The 17,675-nt window shown below is 42.8% G+C and overlaps 2 protein-coding genes across 7 annotated transcripts in view; one reads left to right on the top strand and one right to left on the bottom strand.

Annotated features, from left to right (window-relative positions):
* Window positions 1-670: 670 nt before the first annotated feature.
* On the bottom strand, window positions 671-16,669 carry ODR4 (odr-4 GPCR localization factor homolog). 3 transcript variants are annotated; one of them, XM_064720104.1, is made up of 14 exons: window positions 16,571-16,669; window positions 15,146-15,279; window positions 14,916-15,047; window positions 14,459-14,554; window positions 13,223-13,329; window positions 12,469-12,505; window positions 12,221-12,361; window positions 11,543-11,638; window positions 11,019-11,084; window positions 9,611-9,739; window positions 8,751-8,841; window positions 7,612-7,797; window positions 2,547-2,639; window positions 671-1,901 (listed from the first exon to the last, which is right to left on the bottom strand). In XM_064720104.1, the coding sequence occupies exons 2-14, from the start codon at window positions 15,242-15,244 to the stop codon at window positions 1,834-1,836; spliced, it is 1,341 nt and encodes a 446-aa protein (XP_064576174.1). In that variant the 5' UTR covers window positions 15,245-15,279; window positions 16,571-16,669; the 3' UTR covers window positions 671-1,833. The 3 variants fall into 3 exon arrangements, with proteins under 3 accessions (XP_064576174.1, XP_064576177.1, XP_064576176.1); XM_064720107.1 differs by lacking the exon at window positions 16,571-16,669 and adding an exon at window positions 16,428-16,435; XM_064720106.1 differs by lacking the exon at window positions 16,571-16,669 and adding an exon at window positions 16,269-16,275.
* Window positions 16,670-16,965: 296 nt separating this feature from the next.
* The window catches only part of TPR (translocated promoter region, nuclear basket protein), a 33,388-nt gene continuing 32,678 nt past the window's right edge, over window positions 16,966-17,675 (top strand). For all 4 annotated transcript variants that reach the window (XM_064719338.1, XM_064719341.1, XM_064719342.1 and 1 more), the window contains exon 1: window positions 16,966-17,128. In XM_064719338.1, the coding sequence (XP_064575408.1) occupies window positions 16,978-17,128 (151 nt within the window). In that variant the 5' untranslated portion in view covers window positions 16,966-16,977. The remainder of the gene's footprint in view (window positions 17,129-17,675) is intronic.

Consider the following 17,675-nt stretch of genomic DNA (forward strand, 5'->3'; position numbering starts at 1 on the left):
TCATTTACTAAGCACTGAATAAGCTTAGCAAATGTTAAGAGAGGAAGAAATAAGAGGAAGAGTTCTTTTCAAGGGGAACCCAGGAATAATACATCCCAACAAGCTCTATTTTTGACACCACAAGTACTAAACAAGAACAACTACATTAAGTGTTTCAGGACAATTATCTTCTCTGGTGTCAGAGATGCTGTACTTCACTTCTGTGGCTGCATTTTGTGTTACAGGCAACTAAAGAATAATAATTTTGTATTTTACCTTCAAAAGCACACCCTGCTCTCCTTAACAAAAAGAGACAAAAGACAGTGCCTTTGTTCTAATTACAGCCCTGTTCCTCCTTCTAACAGAGATGGTAGTAGAGCAATTTTTAAACCAACCATATTCTGAATCACATTACAAAATTACTCCCATTTTCTGGATAACCCTCAGCCTCCCCTGGATGTCATCCCACCTCCTGATTCCTGCCTGTTGATTCCACTGACTGGCACAGAATAAAATCAATTCTAGAACCCACAGCAGCTGAACCCAGTGCCTCCATTACAACACTCACCACCCTCCTCCAGGAGGCCCCCCTTGAGCAATGCTGAGCACAGAAGATCAACACTGTCTTTCAGAAAAGCAGCTCTTTTTTCCAAACATGTAAAAACAGAGTGCACAAGTGAGGCAACAGTAGTCAACACAGCTTTCTCAGAGTTGCCTTTATTAGAGGTATCCCAGTACATACTTGATTATGCTTTAGAATCAAAGGGTTTATTTTTTTTCTTTGTGTTCCACTGCCTTCAAACAGAAAAATAATTTTGCATTGGTATTAAAATGCTGTTAATTCTTTTCTGTTGTAGCTCAGGTCCAAGTAAACATCACATTTCATATACAAATTATCTTTATTAGCCTTACTAGAGTTCATTCCACCTGTCCACCTTTCTCATGTTGAGTAAACATGTAACTGGCCAACATCCCCAGGAGAATCTCTCATCATGGAAAGCTCTCTGTTCATAATCTAAAAATCCTGATTAGCAGTAATTTTGATAACTTGTCTGTATCTACAAGATAACCCACAAGGCCTACCTAGGTGTAACTGTTGCTGAAATAGTTCAAATTCCAAGATAGCAATGATTGTATTAGAGCTGGACAGAGAAATCCTCATCAGGAGGCACTGAGGCAAAGGCAGCGGCATACACACAGCGCAGCAGTGCCATGCATTTCATTGATTTCTGAGTTCTCCACTCTTGAACCAAGCTATTACAGGCTGCCTCAGTCTAGCCTTGAAACTTTTAGAAACTATTTGTAAACATTTTAAGCTAGCTAGCCAGTATTATCTAAAACAATGCCTATGGTGAAATGCTGGCTTTACTAAAGCTAATTTTCCCCCAATTAACTGTAATAAAATAAGATTTCTCTTAGCAAAGGAACCCTTAAAGCAGGAATTATCATACCAGGTCATTATGCAAGTTTTACCAATACCCTGAGAAACACCAGGAGTAGCAGTTTACATTAAAGGAGCCAGGAGGAAGAAAAGGTTCTGCATTTGTTTAAAGGACCACTCCAGAAAATAATATTATCATTCATTTACACAGAGAGACAGGGTTAGTTTCTTGTAAACCTGATTCACCCTCTACTTGATTCTCTAAGTGCATAATTCTATTTAATTTAGGAAGTGTACAATGGAACAAGGTAACTGAATGACATTTTACAGTATTACAGTTTACATTGCACATCTACCTGCTGAGATTTAGACAACAATTCTTAATTACTAATATATCAACCCCAGCTATTTCCATCTTCTGAATGGCCACCATTTCCCAGGAGCTGTGGTGGCTTGAGTTTAATCACTGGAGATCAATCACTGAAGTAGTTGAAGGAGAAAATCGACGCCAGGACTGCGACAGCGGCTGCCACAACCAACCCTAAATCCAGAGAGAACACAGGCAGTGAGGGAAGGGCAGAACCAGCCCTAAATCCAGAGAGAACACAGGCAGTCAGGGAAGGGCAGAAACAGCCCTAAATCCAGAGAGAACACAGGCAGTGAGGGAAGGGCAGCACAGGCAGCAGCAGGCAGGGAGGGGAGGGTGGGCCAGGGGGAATGAGCACAAGGAGAAACAAAAAGAGCTATCCCAAAAAGAGCCACCCCAAAAACTACTTTTGTTAGCATGCTCATTACTGATGCAGCTGAGGAGACACACAGAAAACCCCAAAACACCTCAGTGATGATGTAAGGGAAAACATTTTTACATTCAAAGCAAACATGTATTTACTGCTCCTATTTAATCTTCCAGTTACTATATTCTATTTCTAATAATTAATAGAATCCAGAAGTAACTGCTTTGTTGATTAAAGTGTAATTATTTCAATACAAGCAGCCCCACAGCAAAGAGAGCTGTACTATACGTAGACGAATCTCTGAGAGCAGTACCATGGAGAAGTTGCAATGGAAAGTTATGTGGCTGGTGTTCCCTGAATTCCTGAGCTGACAAGTAGGATGCTATGGGAGCTAACAGTCCTGAAAAGGACTGTTCTGGAGTTCCATAGCAAAAATCTGGGAAGGAACATACCCATATTTTGTTGGAGCTTCAACAGCAACGTTGCTTTTGTCAGCTGTGCCTGTTGCGTGTCACTCGGGCTGTCAGCCACTGGGCAAATATCAACTGCATGGAAATCAAGGGAACAAGGGGAAAATTAACAGTTGTGTTTTACAGTGAATTAATACAAAAGGCCAAGAACTTCACATCAACTTTATAAAGTGTATTTATGGTAGAAAAAAACCAGTTTATTGCAGTAGAAGTGGTACAACAGCAATAGCACAGTCCTAAACTATGCTGTATGGCTGGAAGGGTAAAACTAAAGAGACAAAATACATTTCAGGAGGAGCTCCTCTTCCAAAACTCATGTTACACACCCTGTTTCCAGAGTAACATTCCCAACCCTCTTTGCATAGTCTGGGGAGAACTTGACTACTTGAGAGGGAACCACCAAAACATACCATTGAGCACCTTCCAAGATCAAAGGTCCCCTCAGAGCCATCTGTCCCCAGCACAGGGTACATGCAAATCCCACACCAGAGAGTATGAGCCCAGCAGCACTTCCCTACCCAACAGCCAGGGATGCATTTTTTCCAGCCACAGAAATTCCTTTTTGAAGATCCCCTAAAAATACCCTTTCACAGCAGGCATTGAGGACTCATTCCTCTTTGGAAGAATTACTAAATCCTTAGTCTGCCCAGCCAGGATGTGAGAGAGCTTGAGTCTATTTCCAGGCGGATGGGACTCAAACCTGTATCTATTTCCTTTGCAAAGATCTCTCTAATCCCTTGGCTATATCCAGCTTGCTAGAGGGGCAGGAGAGAAAGAAGGGGATTAATCTCCAGTCCTTCAGCCCAACTTGTTTGAGCCAGCATGGAATACACCATACACTCTCCAATGACAAAGCTGCTGGATGGTTGTGGGCCATCATTTTTAAGCATTCCCATTTTCAGGAGTTTGCTAAGACTTGAGAAAAATTTAGATTACAATTCAGAATCTACAACCACGGGCACCTTCTGCACAAGCAAACAGAAAGACAAAGTGTTTGTCATGGCAGTGGGAGCTGGATGTGTCTGGGAAGAATGAGACAAGCAGACTCAGATAAGACAAGGAGCCTAACAGACTGTTCTGGAGACAAGGGAACCCCCAGCAGAACCAGATATCAGGGAAGGCCATGGGACACTGATCTGAATAAAAACAGATCTCCATTTCCACAGAGGGGCTGACCATCAGCAATAAATCACAAATTACATGCTTGAGTAATAAGGCACATCCTCTGTGTGATTCATATGCAAACAAAGTACTTTCTCTGTCATTAGCTATGGTGGAAATGGATAATCTAGATGATCAGAAAGGTTGTTTCTGTTGAGTCATGTGGATAATTGTCTTCAAAATATCCTTAAATCAAGCTTGTGCAAGACTTGTTACACAAAAACACCCAAACTAGCTTTCAAAACCTGTCTTTAGGGGTTTTATCCCTAAACCCACTGCATTGGTACAGGATGTACAGCAGCAGAGAAATCACTGCTTGATATGAAACTCAACAGGACAGTGAGATACACAGATATACAGATATTGCTTGGAGATCTCTCTGCAAGCAGCACATCCATGTGAAATCAAGATAACAGTATTTCAGTGCAAAGTGTGTTTTTTGAAGAGAAATCGTCAAATATTCCTGAATCCCACTAGTCCTCAATGAGGCCGTGGCTAGATAATTTTCTTTGTGCCAAGAAAAACACTCCCTCAGCTGCCTAAAATGAGCAGAAGTCTTCAGCTAGAGTAGTTATTAATTGTTGAAATACAGGTTTTCAGTAAGTATCTTTAACTAGCACAGTAAGAGAACTTCTGTCCAGAGTTTTGAATTCTGTAAAACATCCCACTTTGGGACAATCTGACTGCATTTTTGGGCCACCTCTGGAGTCTAGCTCCAGCAGGTTCCTTTCTGCTGTATATTTGATGAGCAGGTAGGATGGTCTGTGCCCTCTAACTTGAGGTTTCTTTGTGCCTCCCTGTGCTGAGGGGACCTTTGGAAGCTGCACATCAAGGCAGCTGCACATTCCTTGCCTAGAAAAAAATAAGAAGACAAAGGGAAAAAAAAAAAGAACCACCCTTGAGCTATTTAGTTACCACAGGCCTTTATGCCATCACATTCTGGAAGGTTTGCATGTAGAGCAGCAAAGTCACACAAAAGAATTTTCATAGCAGATGTCTTCTAGTACCAGTTAGATGAATCTTTAATTCTTCAGTTTCCTAACCAAGATAGGGAAGTGATTACCACTGCTGAAGTCTTATTTCTGTCTATCCACTCAGGGTATTTACCAGCCCACCCCCTGCACCAAGGAGGAGCAGGGATTTAGTAAAGCCAATCAGAAATGCAGAGCTTTCAGTTGCCTGTATTAGAGCACTGAATACCTTGAAATTACAGTGTTAGGGCTATTTAAAGCTTTCACTTATAAATAGCTTGGAGTTTACTTTCTATTTTCCACACAGCAATTTTAAAGCATGACCCAGTGGTGTCCCCACTGGAGATCTGTACATGGAGTCAAGACACAAATTGCAGGAGACAGCAGGAGAGTCCCAAGTTCAGTAAACATATAAAACTGACCTCAAAAATTCATGTTTTGACTAAAAGTTGCTTACAAAATAAATCTTTTGCCTATACTGATTAGATCCTCTTCTTCTAAAGTGCATATTTTAAAAAAGGGAACAAAACCCCAAATTATTTCAAAAGCCTGCTCGTGTTCTTGAATTTTAGAGAATTCTTTTTATCTGCAAACTTTCCCCAGAACCTCAGTATGAACAGCATTTCCAGTTAATTTGAGGAAGGTGCCTCAGACCACAGGAACTGTGACACAAACAGAAAGGCTGATGACAAAGTTCCCTACAAACCAATTACTGAATAGTGACTATTATTAACAAAGTTAGAGCTAAGCTGAGAGAAACAGCACATGCTTCCCAAGCCAAAATGATGCACTGCAAAAGCCTTTGTACAAGAAAAACCACAAACTCTCATTATAACACAAAAACATGTTCACAGCAATACTTAGACATTTCATACCAAAGCAACAATAAAAATCAAATCCCATAATTAATGGGGGATTTTTTTAGAATGCAGAACATTTGCATGCATTTAACAGGACTCTTTCTAAAATGACCTTCCTGGTATGATAAAAGTGTATAAATAACTTGTGATTTTAATAAACCACAAGTGACTGATGCCTCAACTTTAATTATCAGAATGAACAGTGCTGTGCTGTCAGTATTATTGATATCACTGCAATTAACAGAGCCCATTCCATGGACAAACTTTATGGTGGTCACCAGGACAAGGCCAAGCTTTCCTAAAATCCCCTTGCACATTTTTTCCTCTCCTCTTCTTTCCATTTATTTCAATTTGTGGCTTTGGGGCTTTTCTTAAAGAAAATACACACCTTCTTTAATTTGCTTTTCTTTCAAAGGAATATAAATCCCCCTCAGTTAACTCTACAAGCAGCAGACTACAAGAACACCCAAGCTCCTTTTGTGGCCATCACTTCACACCTATTGTTGGCAATAATCTTTGGGATGCCCTGCTGTGAGTGGAAAGGTGTTTCCTCCCTACCTGCAGCTCACACAGCCTTACATAAGCAATAAAGCTGAACTGAATCATCACCTCTCTCCTCCCACACCTCTCTCCACTGCTACAACAATACTCATTTGCTTTTCTAAGCTACACTGATTCCTTAAAGCTCAGTAGTAATTAGTTTTAAGAGTATTAAAGTTACTCTAATAATGCCAGAGAGATTTTTACTGTCTTTCCTGTTTTCCTTGAGGTTCCTGTACACCTCTTTCTATTCAAAAGGATGAGTCAGTTACAGCTAACAGGTCTAGGTAAAGCCTGGGGGAGCTGATTCATTTAGAAAGACAAGAATTTATGGTTAACTCTGAAATGAGGAAACTCAAAACCCCCTCCAAGTTAACATGCAAGTCAAGGTGAATATCAGTACTCACAGTTCACCTTGCACAGCAAGTCATGGTTACATTGCCCAGTTTTTGTCCCTAAATACCAACATCAAAAAGGGTTCATAGTTTTAATGTGAGAATTAGTGTTGGATTTTTTATTTTTTAAATTACAAAACTGGAACCTGCAGCTCATATGCATGTTGAGGCGGGGGGAAAAAAGGGGAGCAAAATGTCTTCCATAAGACCACAGAAAATGTTCTTAGGTGCATTTCAATGTCATATTTGAAATCCACATTGAAATCAACATTGCAAGGGAGAAAGCCCAAAAGGAAATTATATAGACCAGAAATGTTCAGAAAGAGGAATCCAGTAACTAGATTATGTCAAAATATCTGTATTAAAGGGAATATAGCAGACTCATAGTCAGACCACAAACTTGTAAGACATTCAGTATAAAATGAAAAGTGCTCTCAATTTTGTTTTCATTTCGGTTGAACCCACAAATCTTCAGGTTTAGGCACTGCATTTGGTACATAAATTAAAACACTCTGAGTAAAGAAAGGTATTTGGCTTTTTTTAAAACACCAGGTTTAGCATGAAAACTTCCTGAAAGACACATCAGACTACATGAATGTTTTGCCAGAAGAAATTTTAAAGTGTTTTTAATCCTGTAGTGAAAAAACAGTAGATTTTACTAAATCACTCAACTTATTCTAACTTGTCTCAAAACTACTTAGCACTAAAAAGATGAACTACTGACGGTGTAAACATACATATTCATGTAAAAAAATAAAGCTTTGCAGGATGTTTTTTAAGAGTTTATTTATCAATAAAGGATCCCCTCTAATTCATGAGCACAGTGGTACATACAAACCTTGGTTAACCATCTCTTCGTGTTTCTACCGCAGCTCATGAGCTGCAGTCATGGCTGCACTGAAAAACCAAAATATTTGAGAGGAAAAATGCTGTTCCAAAAAACACAAACTGTTAGGATCATTTTCCACAAGATATTTAAGATGCAATGAATTGTTATAAATGCTTAGAGTTGCATATGAAGTAATTTGACTTTATCCATACCTGGCTAAAACTGGCCTATGCCATTAATCAGCATTTTCCTGGCCCCTGAGCCAGCCTGCCCTGGCTCTCAGATATTTACCTGTGCTAATGTCCTCAGCTATGTGCATATCTTCAGCTTGCACAGGCTGATCCAACATCTCCACAAAGCGTTCCTGGATTTCTCCAGCAGCCTCATCACCAAACTTATAATCACTGAGCATCACACTGGATCCAGCAACTGGGACAAACAGTCTCTGAGGCAGGACATGATATTCCCTCCCAAAACCTAAAAGGAAAGAGGGAGAAATACCATCCCAATAAAAGCCTTGACAGTTATGATAAGATCCCTCCATAATCTCTGAGCACAAGATAAAGTCATTGCAAAAGAGCTCAAGGTTTCTGTCTAAAACCATGCTTTCAGACATGCCTGGCTTAGTGGGCTGCTATTCTATGGATTTATGTCCTTACATTATTAGTCTCCCCAGAAATCCCCAGGGCAACTCCAAACAGACCATAAAACGCCAAGCAGAGCTTTTCTCCTGTTCAGAATGACTTGCAGGAGGGCTCAGGGAGAGGCTGCAGGTAAGAGCTCTCTGAGGAGCAGGATTTCAGCAGCACTCAGGACTGCAGAGGTGCCACACAGAGCCACAAAGCTCGGCTGCCACCTAGAGAGGGGACTCAGAACTACCTGCAATGGAAAAGGCTCTCTGTGCCCAAGACATCCCCATTGATTTGTCAATTAACTCCTTTTTGGTTTAAGGCAACAACACCACTGCACCGACTTAGAGAAATTTAAACTAGTCCCAGCATGAGCTCAGAGATCTGGTCTCTATCAAGTTCTAACACACATCAATATTAATAGGAAGACCATACACGTATTTAAAAAAAATATATAAATAAAAACTTAAAGTGTGCAAGGTACAGCTGGAACTTCAGAGACAAGAGTTTCAACTACAGAAGTTTGAAAATCACAAAATATCTGATGAATGAGGAAGAAGCTGGGATTCCATATTTTGGTCACAGGAACTGTGATGGCAAAGGACACAAACCTGACAAAAAATTTCCAGATTTAAGAAAAAGTCAAGGCTGACAAGCAGCAACTATACCTTCTCCTTTTTATTCTGCTCGAACCATACTGGAACTTCCCTATAACACAATTTTCTACAACCACCAAAATTCACTGCAAATACAAGTTAGTGGCTTTGGGTTTTCTTGTTTGTTTTTTTTTTAATTTCTTACTTTTTTTCTGAGGTCCTTCATTTAAAATCAGATCTTCAAACAGTATTTCACACCGATCACTCAATGTGTTTATTATGTCTCTTTTCAAAGCCTGCAAGGACACAGTGAAATCATCAGGAATAGCAAAACCATTTGCAAAATCAAAACTATTTGCAAAGCTTTTAACCAGGAAGAAATAAACAAAGAAACCCCATATGTTAAACCCATGATGAAATAATAGTTTTTTTCCCAGAAAAAAAAAACTAGTAAATATTTTACTAGTAAAATATTTTAGTAGTATTTTAGTAAAAAACTAGTAAATATTTTATTTTCCCAGAAAATAAAATCTAGTAAAAATTTCCCAGAAAATTTTCAAACTAGAAAATAATAATTTAATAATACAGAAAAGCGAACATCAAAAGAATTGGTATCAAGAAGGAAAACCACAAAACAAAAATGAAAAGCTGAGGAAAGTTTTAGGATTGTTAGGATAAGAACGGGCAACTTCTAGATATTTATCAGTAAAACCAAACAAAAATAATCACGAGGCAATGACTCAGTGAGGGGAAAAAATAAATTACTGAGCAAGTAAATCTGAATTTTACCTCTACAAATACAAAAATATAGTCTGCAGCCTTTTTTTAAAGAGAATTCTTCAAAGCCTAATCCCTTTGACAATTTATGCAAAACCTCCCCAGAACCCAGCCTTACACACAGCACACATATTCCTCTAGAAGAGAAAAACTAACTAACCCCACACAGATGGTTTCTAAAACAACTTTGACCCCAGTTTACACCATTCTGGACAAAGGAAAACCAGTATGCCAAGTCCCAGGTGTTCCAGGAGAATGTTTCTGATGGACCAAGACCCTGCTCAGTACCTGAATGGCCTCTTTAACCTTGGGCTTGTTGCTGTGGATGTAGGCTCTGCATTTCACAGCCCCCCGCAGGTTGATGGAGCCACTGCACACCTGCACCATCGCCGTGGACCTGGGGCTGGCACCCTGGCACTGAGGGACAAACACATACACCTTTACCCAGGCCCTTGCAGCATGTCACTAAAACCAGAACTACCACACCAACAGCAGGTGCTCACACACAAGCTGTTTCCATCATCATTTTATTTTATTTTTAGTTATTAGTTTGGTTCTTCTTCTCTTTTTTATTATGGCAAATATGTTTATCTCTCCAGGTGTTTCAAAGACTTGTGTCTAGGAGATTTTAAAACTTTCCAGGCTTGTGGCAAATGACAGCATTGCAACTGTTAAGTCTTTTACAGGCTTTTGTAAAACAATGACGTTTTCATGTTTGCTATAATCAGCATAACCCAGGGTGTGCTGGGAGTCATCCCATCAGTCAGTAACAAATTATACACATGGTCACACTGAGAGCTGCATCAAACTGTTGCCTAGAAATGCTCTCCCTAATTACCACAACAATGAGTGTGAGCATGAAGCACTCCAGGACAACACCTGGAAACACTGGGATGCACAACTTCCTCACCAACTGCACAAACCACTTCTGCCAGAAAAAGTTTTCCTCTCCCTGCAGCAATTAACCTCAATGTAATAGACAGCAACAACAAAAGAAGCTGAGATACTCATGGAGACTTTAAAATGGTATTGGAAACACTTCTAGCTTTGTTGAACATAATTTTGAGAATCCAGGAACCTCCTGACAAAACACAAAAGGCTATGAAACAAGGCCTGGACACATTTGGACTTCAGGACCTAGACTGGGGCACCAAATTCATGGTTCTTCACAACTCAGGTAGGGAGGAAGCTCCTGACATAGATCCAGCAGCTCCAGATGATGATTCAGCTCACGGGATCTACGCCTTAATCCAGAGCTGGCAGCTGAGCTTCTGACAAAAGCATCCAAATGAATGTCCAAGCTAGCCAGGGCAAGCTGTGCTTTGAAGTGAGGGGGTGACTCTGAATTCAGATACAAAGTCACTTGAAATCAATGTACACAGGTACCTACAGGTATCCTACTACCAAAGGAATTAGTCACAGGACTTCTTTTCCAGAACCTGTTTTCCAATCTTTCAGTTATCCTATGCAATTCATGGACAACATGGTTATCTCACCACAAGAATTTCTAAAGGCACAAAATATGCAGATCTGTTGACAATCAGTTTCATATTCAATATCCAAGAGGGAAAAAAGTCTTAGGAATAAGTGAGCAAGATTTCTAGACAATAATTCAGAATCTTGTTATTTTATTTTTTTTTGCTCTATTTTATAATTTAAAGGCAAGCTTATACTTTGCAAACCACTGAAAACTTACCAGCTGTGTCAGAACCTTGACATCAGAAATCTGAGTGCTGGGCTGAGTATTTCCTCTGAACTTTTTCTGAGGGGAAAAAAATTCTTTGTGTCATGAAACAGGAAAAAAATGTGCCTGAAACAGTCTCCTCACAATGGTATAGAGCGTTCCCTAGTTTATAGCCTTTGAGAGGGAAAAATAGCACTTAGAAACAAACCAAGAGAACAGAACTAGAAAACTAAAAGGAGAGATGAATGAATCAATCATCAAGGTGACTGAAAGTAGGTCCTTGAAATGTCATCACCCACATTCACACCCCACTCTGTAATAGAAACATTTCAGTCATTTCACACATAATTACTGCATTCACACTGCCCAGGAGGGAGGGGCAGGCTGCAGGAATGACAGCTCTGTGTGTTCGTTGCCTGGAACAGCCAATCAGACCAACAAACACTGCACAGGAGATGTCTCATTCAATGTTCTGTCACACAGAGGTTCCAACCATACATCTATTAGAGCTCAGTTCCTCCTTGTTTGGTACTCACCTGCCCTTCCAGCAGTTCTGTATCTTCATCTTTAACTTGGCCATTGATCAGAAAAACGCTGTCTTCTATCTGCTTTGACCATCGATTTAACCCATTCTTTAAAAAAAGTGAAAACACAAAATAACCACAAGAAAGAGGAAAGAATTAATGAATTTCACTGAAGGGTTGGACAGTTCCATGCTGAAACTTATAGAAGTATATGTTTAAATACTTACTCTGAGAGAGTTTTAACATGAAAAACCTGTGTTTTCCCAAAGGTAAACCTTAAATGGACCACATTCAGAACAAATTAAGAAACAAGCATTGCAAAATACTGAAGTGTCACCCCAGGGATTTGGGGGTTGCAAAGAGGGTTGCAGCCCATTGAAAGCCAACTCATGGTGAAAGCACCCCATAGTCCTGCACAAATTGGGTGTAACCTTTCACCAGGTGAGGCACCAGAGAAGTTACCTGGGATACTCATGACCATTATTACATAATTTTGAACAAAGGAAATTTCTCACTGAGCACAGCAGAAGAGTTACGTTTAAAAGATGAATAATTGCTAATCATTCTCCACTGATTAGTCCTACTCCTCTCCTGCACTGTTCAACTCTTTCTCATTTAATTTTCAGCAGAGAAATGAGTGTGGTTATGTCCTACACTGCTGTGTAGGAACCATGGCAGGCAGTGAGTTACCTTGGTGTTCTTCTCCAGGTCATGGTTGGGGGAAGTAGCAAGAAGTGGAATGTGGATGTTCACATTTACTGTGCAGCCCAAAGCCACCCAGGAGGCAGTCAGAGCATTCTGGTACTTCCAGTCTGCTGGTTTAGCTGAACTCTGAGAGCACAAAGGAAAAGCCATAAAGCATCTACCCAAAGCACTGTATTGAGGCTTTTTGGGGGTTTAGCATTCCTTGCCATGCATTAAAAGCTGGATGAGCTTACCTTGGGGTCCTGCACATCGTAGGTTCGGCAAACTACTCTGTAATACTTAAAGAAAAAGACCCAGTGAAAAGCAAGGGAACAACTAAGAACAATCTACAATTAACTTAGCCCTCTACTAAACTTCCTTGTTGAGCTAATTTATGCTCTGGAGCAAGTTCTCACCTTTCATCAGTGTGAAAAAATGAGAAAACATTTGCCCATAATCCCCAACTACCACAGTGATGCCATCTCTTACAAACAAATTAAGATCAATATGTATTGACAGGAAAAGCACCAAGGCATCAATTTTTAATTTGTCCTCTCTCTCTCTCCCCTCAGAGGAAAAATCCTTGCTTTCTCTCCCTGTATTATGTCATTACCAACAGCTTCTGCATTCTGCTGCAGCTTTAGGATTGATCCCACAGGATTGCTGTTCCCCCAATTCCATGTAAGCCTCACTGGTAACAGCAATTCAAGAAGCCAACAGTAATTTAGAATTTTTTTACAGTTTATGCAAGTCAAAACTGACTGGGAAAGGTGTCCTTTGATGCTGTCACAAAGACAGACCGCATAAGAAGTGATGGAAATTTTGCAAGGATAAGAAGGTCAATAGTCTTAACCATGGCTGATCAGAAAACTTCATTATTTCAACTTATAAATGTCTAGCTGAACTTAAACAGCCTTCTCCTCCCTAATTCTTAGTTATTCATCAGTAACTGGATAAAAGAGGTTGGGACAACAGCCTCAGTCAATAAACCTTGCTCATAAAGGATACTTTTTTGTAGCAGAACAGATTTGAAGTGCTGCTCTGTCTGAGACCTCCTCTTCAGCAGGTTTCCAGAGCCTTCTTTTACTCAAGGACTTTTCCACTGAGAAGATTAGCTAAAGATCAAAAACACATTGCAAAAATATGCACTATAATTCCTGGAAAATAGCCCTGTACTAAAATTTTTAACCCAAACAATATCAAAATTATGTATGAGCAGGAAACAGAGCTTACACGTCACCAAAATGTCACATAAAAAGAAAATCCAACAGGGATTCAGAGGCACTTTTCCCCAAAGTGAAAGAGGCTTGTTAAATTTTAATTTAGCTCCCTTATAAACCAAAGCAAGCAGTATACATTCACATGGCCAACCTGTATGCTTTTGTCCTTACAGATATATTATAGTTTTGTGCCTATCAGCTGGGTCAGAAAAGTGGTGCAAAATAGCTACTAATTATAAAAAACAAATCCCCCCAATTTTTAATTCAGCGATCATTGGTCACCTGGACACAGCTCACCTTTTTTAGTCAGCTACCAGTTTCATTACATAACTTAGATGCAATTACACTGAACTGCCAAAATTGACTCTTGGATCTCAGGCTGCCAAACCTCCTCATGCTTAAATCACTGACCATGATTATGTTAGAACAAAGGCAAAACATACATTTTTAGAACAGAAACCAAATATGGCAGTAGATGCCCAAATACTGTAACAAAAAATGCATTTTAAGTCTACCAGATAGTTTTGAGTATTTTAAAATTAATCCCACACCCTTAAGTCAAGCACAGACATTCTAGACAAGATGTTTCTCTTAAAGGAATCAGAATTATACATCTTTCACTACTGTAAACACCTCTAAACTGAGTGACCCATTCAGACAAGGAAAGCTAACATGTTAACATCACTAGCAGCTTTATGTGGCTTTATATTAAACAACAAAGATTTAGCTTAATATAAACCTTGAGGATGTTTTCCCTAAGCCAGAATGTCCACATCCAGTAAATACAGACCAACTCAGTAAATGGAAATTCAGATTTCCTATTGCAGTAACAAACAGGAGGTTAACAAACAGTGTCCCACAGGACAGGGATTTCTGAGGTTCCAGTCTCAAACCCACACACCAAAGCACAACACTCGTGATATAAAGCAACAAAACTACTGTATTTTAGTCAGGCCAATGAGAGGAAATTCCTCACACTCAGAGCCAAGGATGCTGCTGTGCTCCCAGCAGGAACTGTGCTTACCTTGCGCAGAGCATTTTGACCATCTTTAGCCAGCTCTGGAGTTGCAATCATAAACACACCAAGGACCAGCAACCCTCCAGGGAGCATTCTGGACACCTTGAAAATGAAAATGAACATTTATTAACAGGATAGGCAATCTAGAAACCATGTAACTTGAGATATCAAAAACCACCGGTGAGACAAGTCTGCACCAATAGCAGAAGTGAACTAAGGGAGACTGGTTTTCACTTACAGGACCCTGTAAGTGAACACATCCTGCAAGTGTTTTCCTTTCAGTAATAACAACACCAAAAAAACCTGAAAACATTAAGGGTATTTCTGTTTTAAAACACCTGTGCCCAGCATGGTTAGGAAGGCTCTGTCACTTTGAGATCACACAAGTACTGAGATCCTTTGTATCCATCTTTTTTCCCTCCTGTTCCTCCCACCCTTTGCCATCCCCAGGGTGAGTTCTCACCTGACTGGCATGTGTGGTGATCCACTCCTCATCCAGGGATGCCAGTTTGGGAGGGCCCAGGCTCTCCTCCTGCTGCTGCTCCTTGGGAGGGGTTCGCACAGCCCTGATGACATAGTCCCGTTGGGGGGAGCACTTGCCAGAACATCAACAGAAGCAAACACACCTTGAGACTGCTGAACTGGGGTTTCCCCAGCTCACAGGAATGAAAGGAAGGACAATCCCACCCTTACCTGCCCTATCAACAGGCCAGTGACATATGGCTTCACCTTCGTGCTGAGCTCTGCCAGGTACTGCCCAATACCTTCCTCCACAAGGTAAGTTCTACCCATGGCTCCAGGTTTAAGTGAGCTGTTGTAGTTCCAACCTACAAAACACACAATGCACTAAGTGAAAGAGGGTACATACACTGCAATGGGTACAGGAGAACAAGTCTCACACAAAGATCCTTTAGAACTGTTTGACCGAAAAAACCCTGCAAGGTCATTGAGTCCAACCATTCCCCCAAGGTGACCACTGACCCATGTCCCCAAATGCTACATCCACATGGCTCTAAAATCCATCCAGGGATGGGGACTGTACCCCTATCCTGGGCAGCTCTGCCAGGGCTGGACAACCCTTTCAGTAAAGGATTTTTCCCACTATCAAACCTGAACCTTCCCTGATGCAACTGGAAGCCTTTTCCTCTCCTCCTGTCCCTGTTCCTGAGAGCACAGCCCGATCCCCCTGGCTGTCCCCTCCTGCCAGGAGTTGTGCAGAGCCACAGGGTCCCCCGTGAGCCTCCTTTTCTCCAGGCTGAGCCCCTCTCCCAGCTCCCTCAGCCCCTCCTGGTGCTCCAGACCCTTCCCAGCTCCATTCCCTTCCCTGGACATGCTCCAGCCCTTCCACACCTTTCTTGTCATGAGGGGCCCAAAACTGAACCCAGGATTTGAATTTTGAAATGCCTTCAAGAAAAAGTATCTTGCTGCATGATACTTCTAAAGGATGCACTGTTCCATTCCCACAGTGACTTGCTGAATTCCACACGTGTCCTTGAACATGCCCTACAGCACTTCCATTCCAATTCCCAAGCACTCAGAGCACACCATCTGTGCACATTCCAATGAGCCTGGGCTGCCACAGACTCCCCTCCTTTCCCTGTGGGGCTGGTCTGAAAACCCCTTCAAGCCTGGAGAACATTCTCCCAAAGAATTAGGCATTAAAACGCTGAAGCCCGAGAGCACAGGGTGAGGAAGCAAAGAGCATCCTGAACCTCCACAGGGAGGATGCTCACACACCTCAACTCATGCCCCCACAGAGGGCTCAGCACTTCCAGACCCCCAGGGACAGTACCTGTACACCCCCATGGATCAGCACCTGCACATCCCCAAAGATCAGCACCTGCACAGGGGGGATCAGCCCCTGCACATCCCCATGGATCAGGATCTGCATAGGGGGGATCAGCACCTCCACATCCCCATGGATCAGTCCCTGCACATCCCCATGGATCAGTACCTGCACAGGGGGGATCAGCACCTGCACATCCCCAGGGAGCAGCACTTGCACATCCCCATGGATCAGCACTTGCACATCCCCATGGATCAACCGCTGCACATCCCCATGGATCAGTACCTGCACATCCCCAGGGATCAGCACCTGCACATCCCCAGGATCAGTACCTGCACATCCCCAGTTTCTGCAGCCGCCCCGGTCCCAGCCGAACACCGATGTGGCCGATTACGCCATCGCTAAGCGCCGCGGCGCAGAGAGATGACGAGCCGCAATGCCGAGCGGAGCGCGGGAAAAGGGCGCACAAGGGGGCGTACAGCCCCCGCCCCGCCATGTTGGGAGTGGCGGAAGCGGCCGCCCTCCCCCGGCAGCTCTCGGGCGCACGGGGCACCTCAGAAGCACAGACAGCTCCTGTCCTGTAGCAGGGATGGAGCTCCTCTATCCCTCATGGCGACGAGGCCTTGCAGTCTCCTGTCCTGGCTGTGGCGCTGCCGCGGCGCTGCCGCCACTCCCATGATGGCGCGGCCGTGGCGGAAGCGGAAGCGCGGCCGGCGGCGGGCGGCGCTGTGCCGGAGCCATGGCGGCCGTGCTGCAGCAGCTCCTGGAGCGGGCCGAGCTCGCCAAGCTGCCCCGCGCCGTGCAGGGCAAGCTGGAGCGCTTCCTGGGCGACCAGCAGGGCGAGATCGATGGGCTGCGGGCCCGCCATGAGCGCTTCAAGGTGGACAGCGGTGAGCGCGGCCGGCGGGCCCACGGTCCCGGTGCTGGGGGAGGCAGCGCGGGCAGAGCGCGGAACGCGGTTCTGTATTCCACAGGCTCTCGGGGGTATCCTGGGCGCTGTGAGGCCGGGAGGGGGCTGGGAACGGGCCTGCAGTGGAACCTGAGCGGTGTTTGTCTCATTTTGTATCCTGGAGTATATATTTTTTTTTTCCTTTATTTTTTTTCCTCTTGCTGCTGGTTTTTTTTTTTTTTTTTTTCCCTCTTGCTAAGGGACGTTCAGGGTTAAAACTGCATTCGAAATGGTCTTAAAGAACAGCTTTTGGCCAGGTTTTTAACGACCATTGGTACGCACAGGTCTGAGGAGGAGGGGCTAAGGGGGCTGGGAAGGGGCTCAGCCTGGAGCAAAGGAGGCTCAGGGGGACCTTGTGGCTCTGCACAGCTCCTGACAGGAGGGGACAGCCGGGGGGTCGGCTCTGCTCCCAGGGACAGGGACAGGAGGAGAGGGAACGGCCTCTAGTTGCATCAGGGAAGGTTCAGGTTCGATATTGGGAAAAAATC

This window comes from Zonotrichia leucophrys, chromosome 8, assembly GCF_028769735.1.
Source record: "Zonotrichia leucophrys gambelii isolate GWCS_2022_RI chromosome 8, RI_Zleu_2.0, whole genome shotgun sequence".
Taxonomy (NCBI): Eukaryota; Metazoa; Chordata; class Aves; order Passeriformes; family Passerellidae; genus Zonotrichia; species Zonotrichia leucophrys.

Bases quoted from the DNA above. Each gene is read 5' to 3' on its own strand.
- ODR4 (XM_064720104.1), bottom strand. From the start codon at position 15,244: ATGGGTAGAACTTACCTTGTGGAGGAAGGTATTGGGCAGTACCTGGCA. The intron at 12,506-13,222 runs GTATCCTTTATG...TAAGTATTACAG, and splicing joins ATCTGTTCTGCTACAAAAAA to AGTAGTTTGCCGAACCTACG. The intron at 11,639-12,220 runs GTAACTCACTGC...CTTTTTTTAAAG, and splicing joins ACCTGGAGAAGAACACCAAG to AATGGGTTAAATCGATGGTC.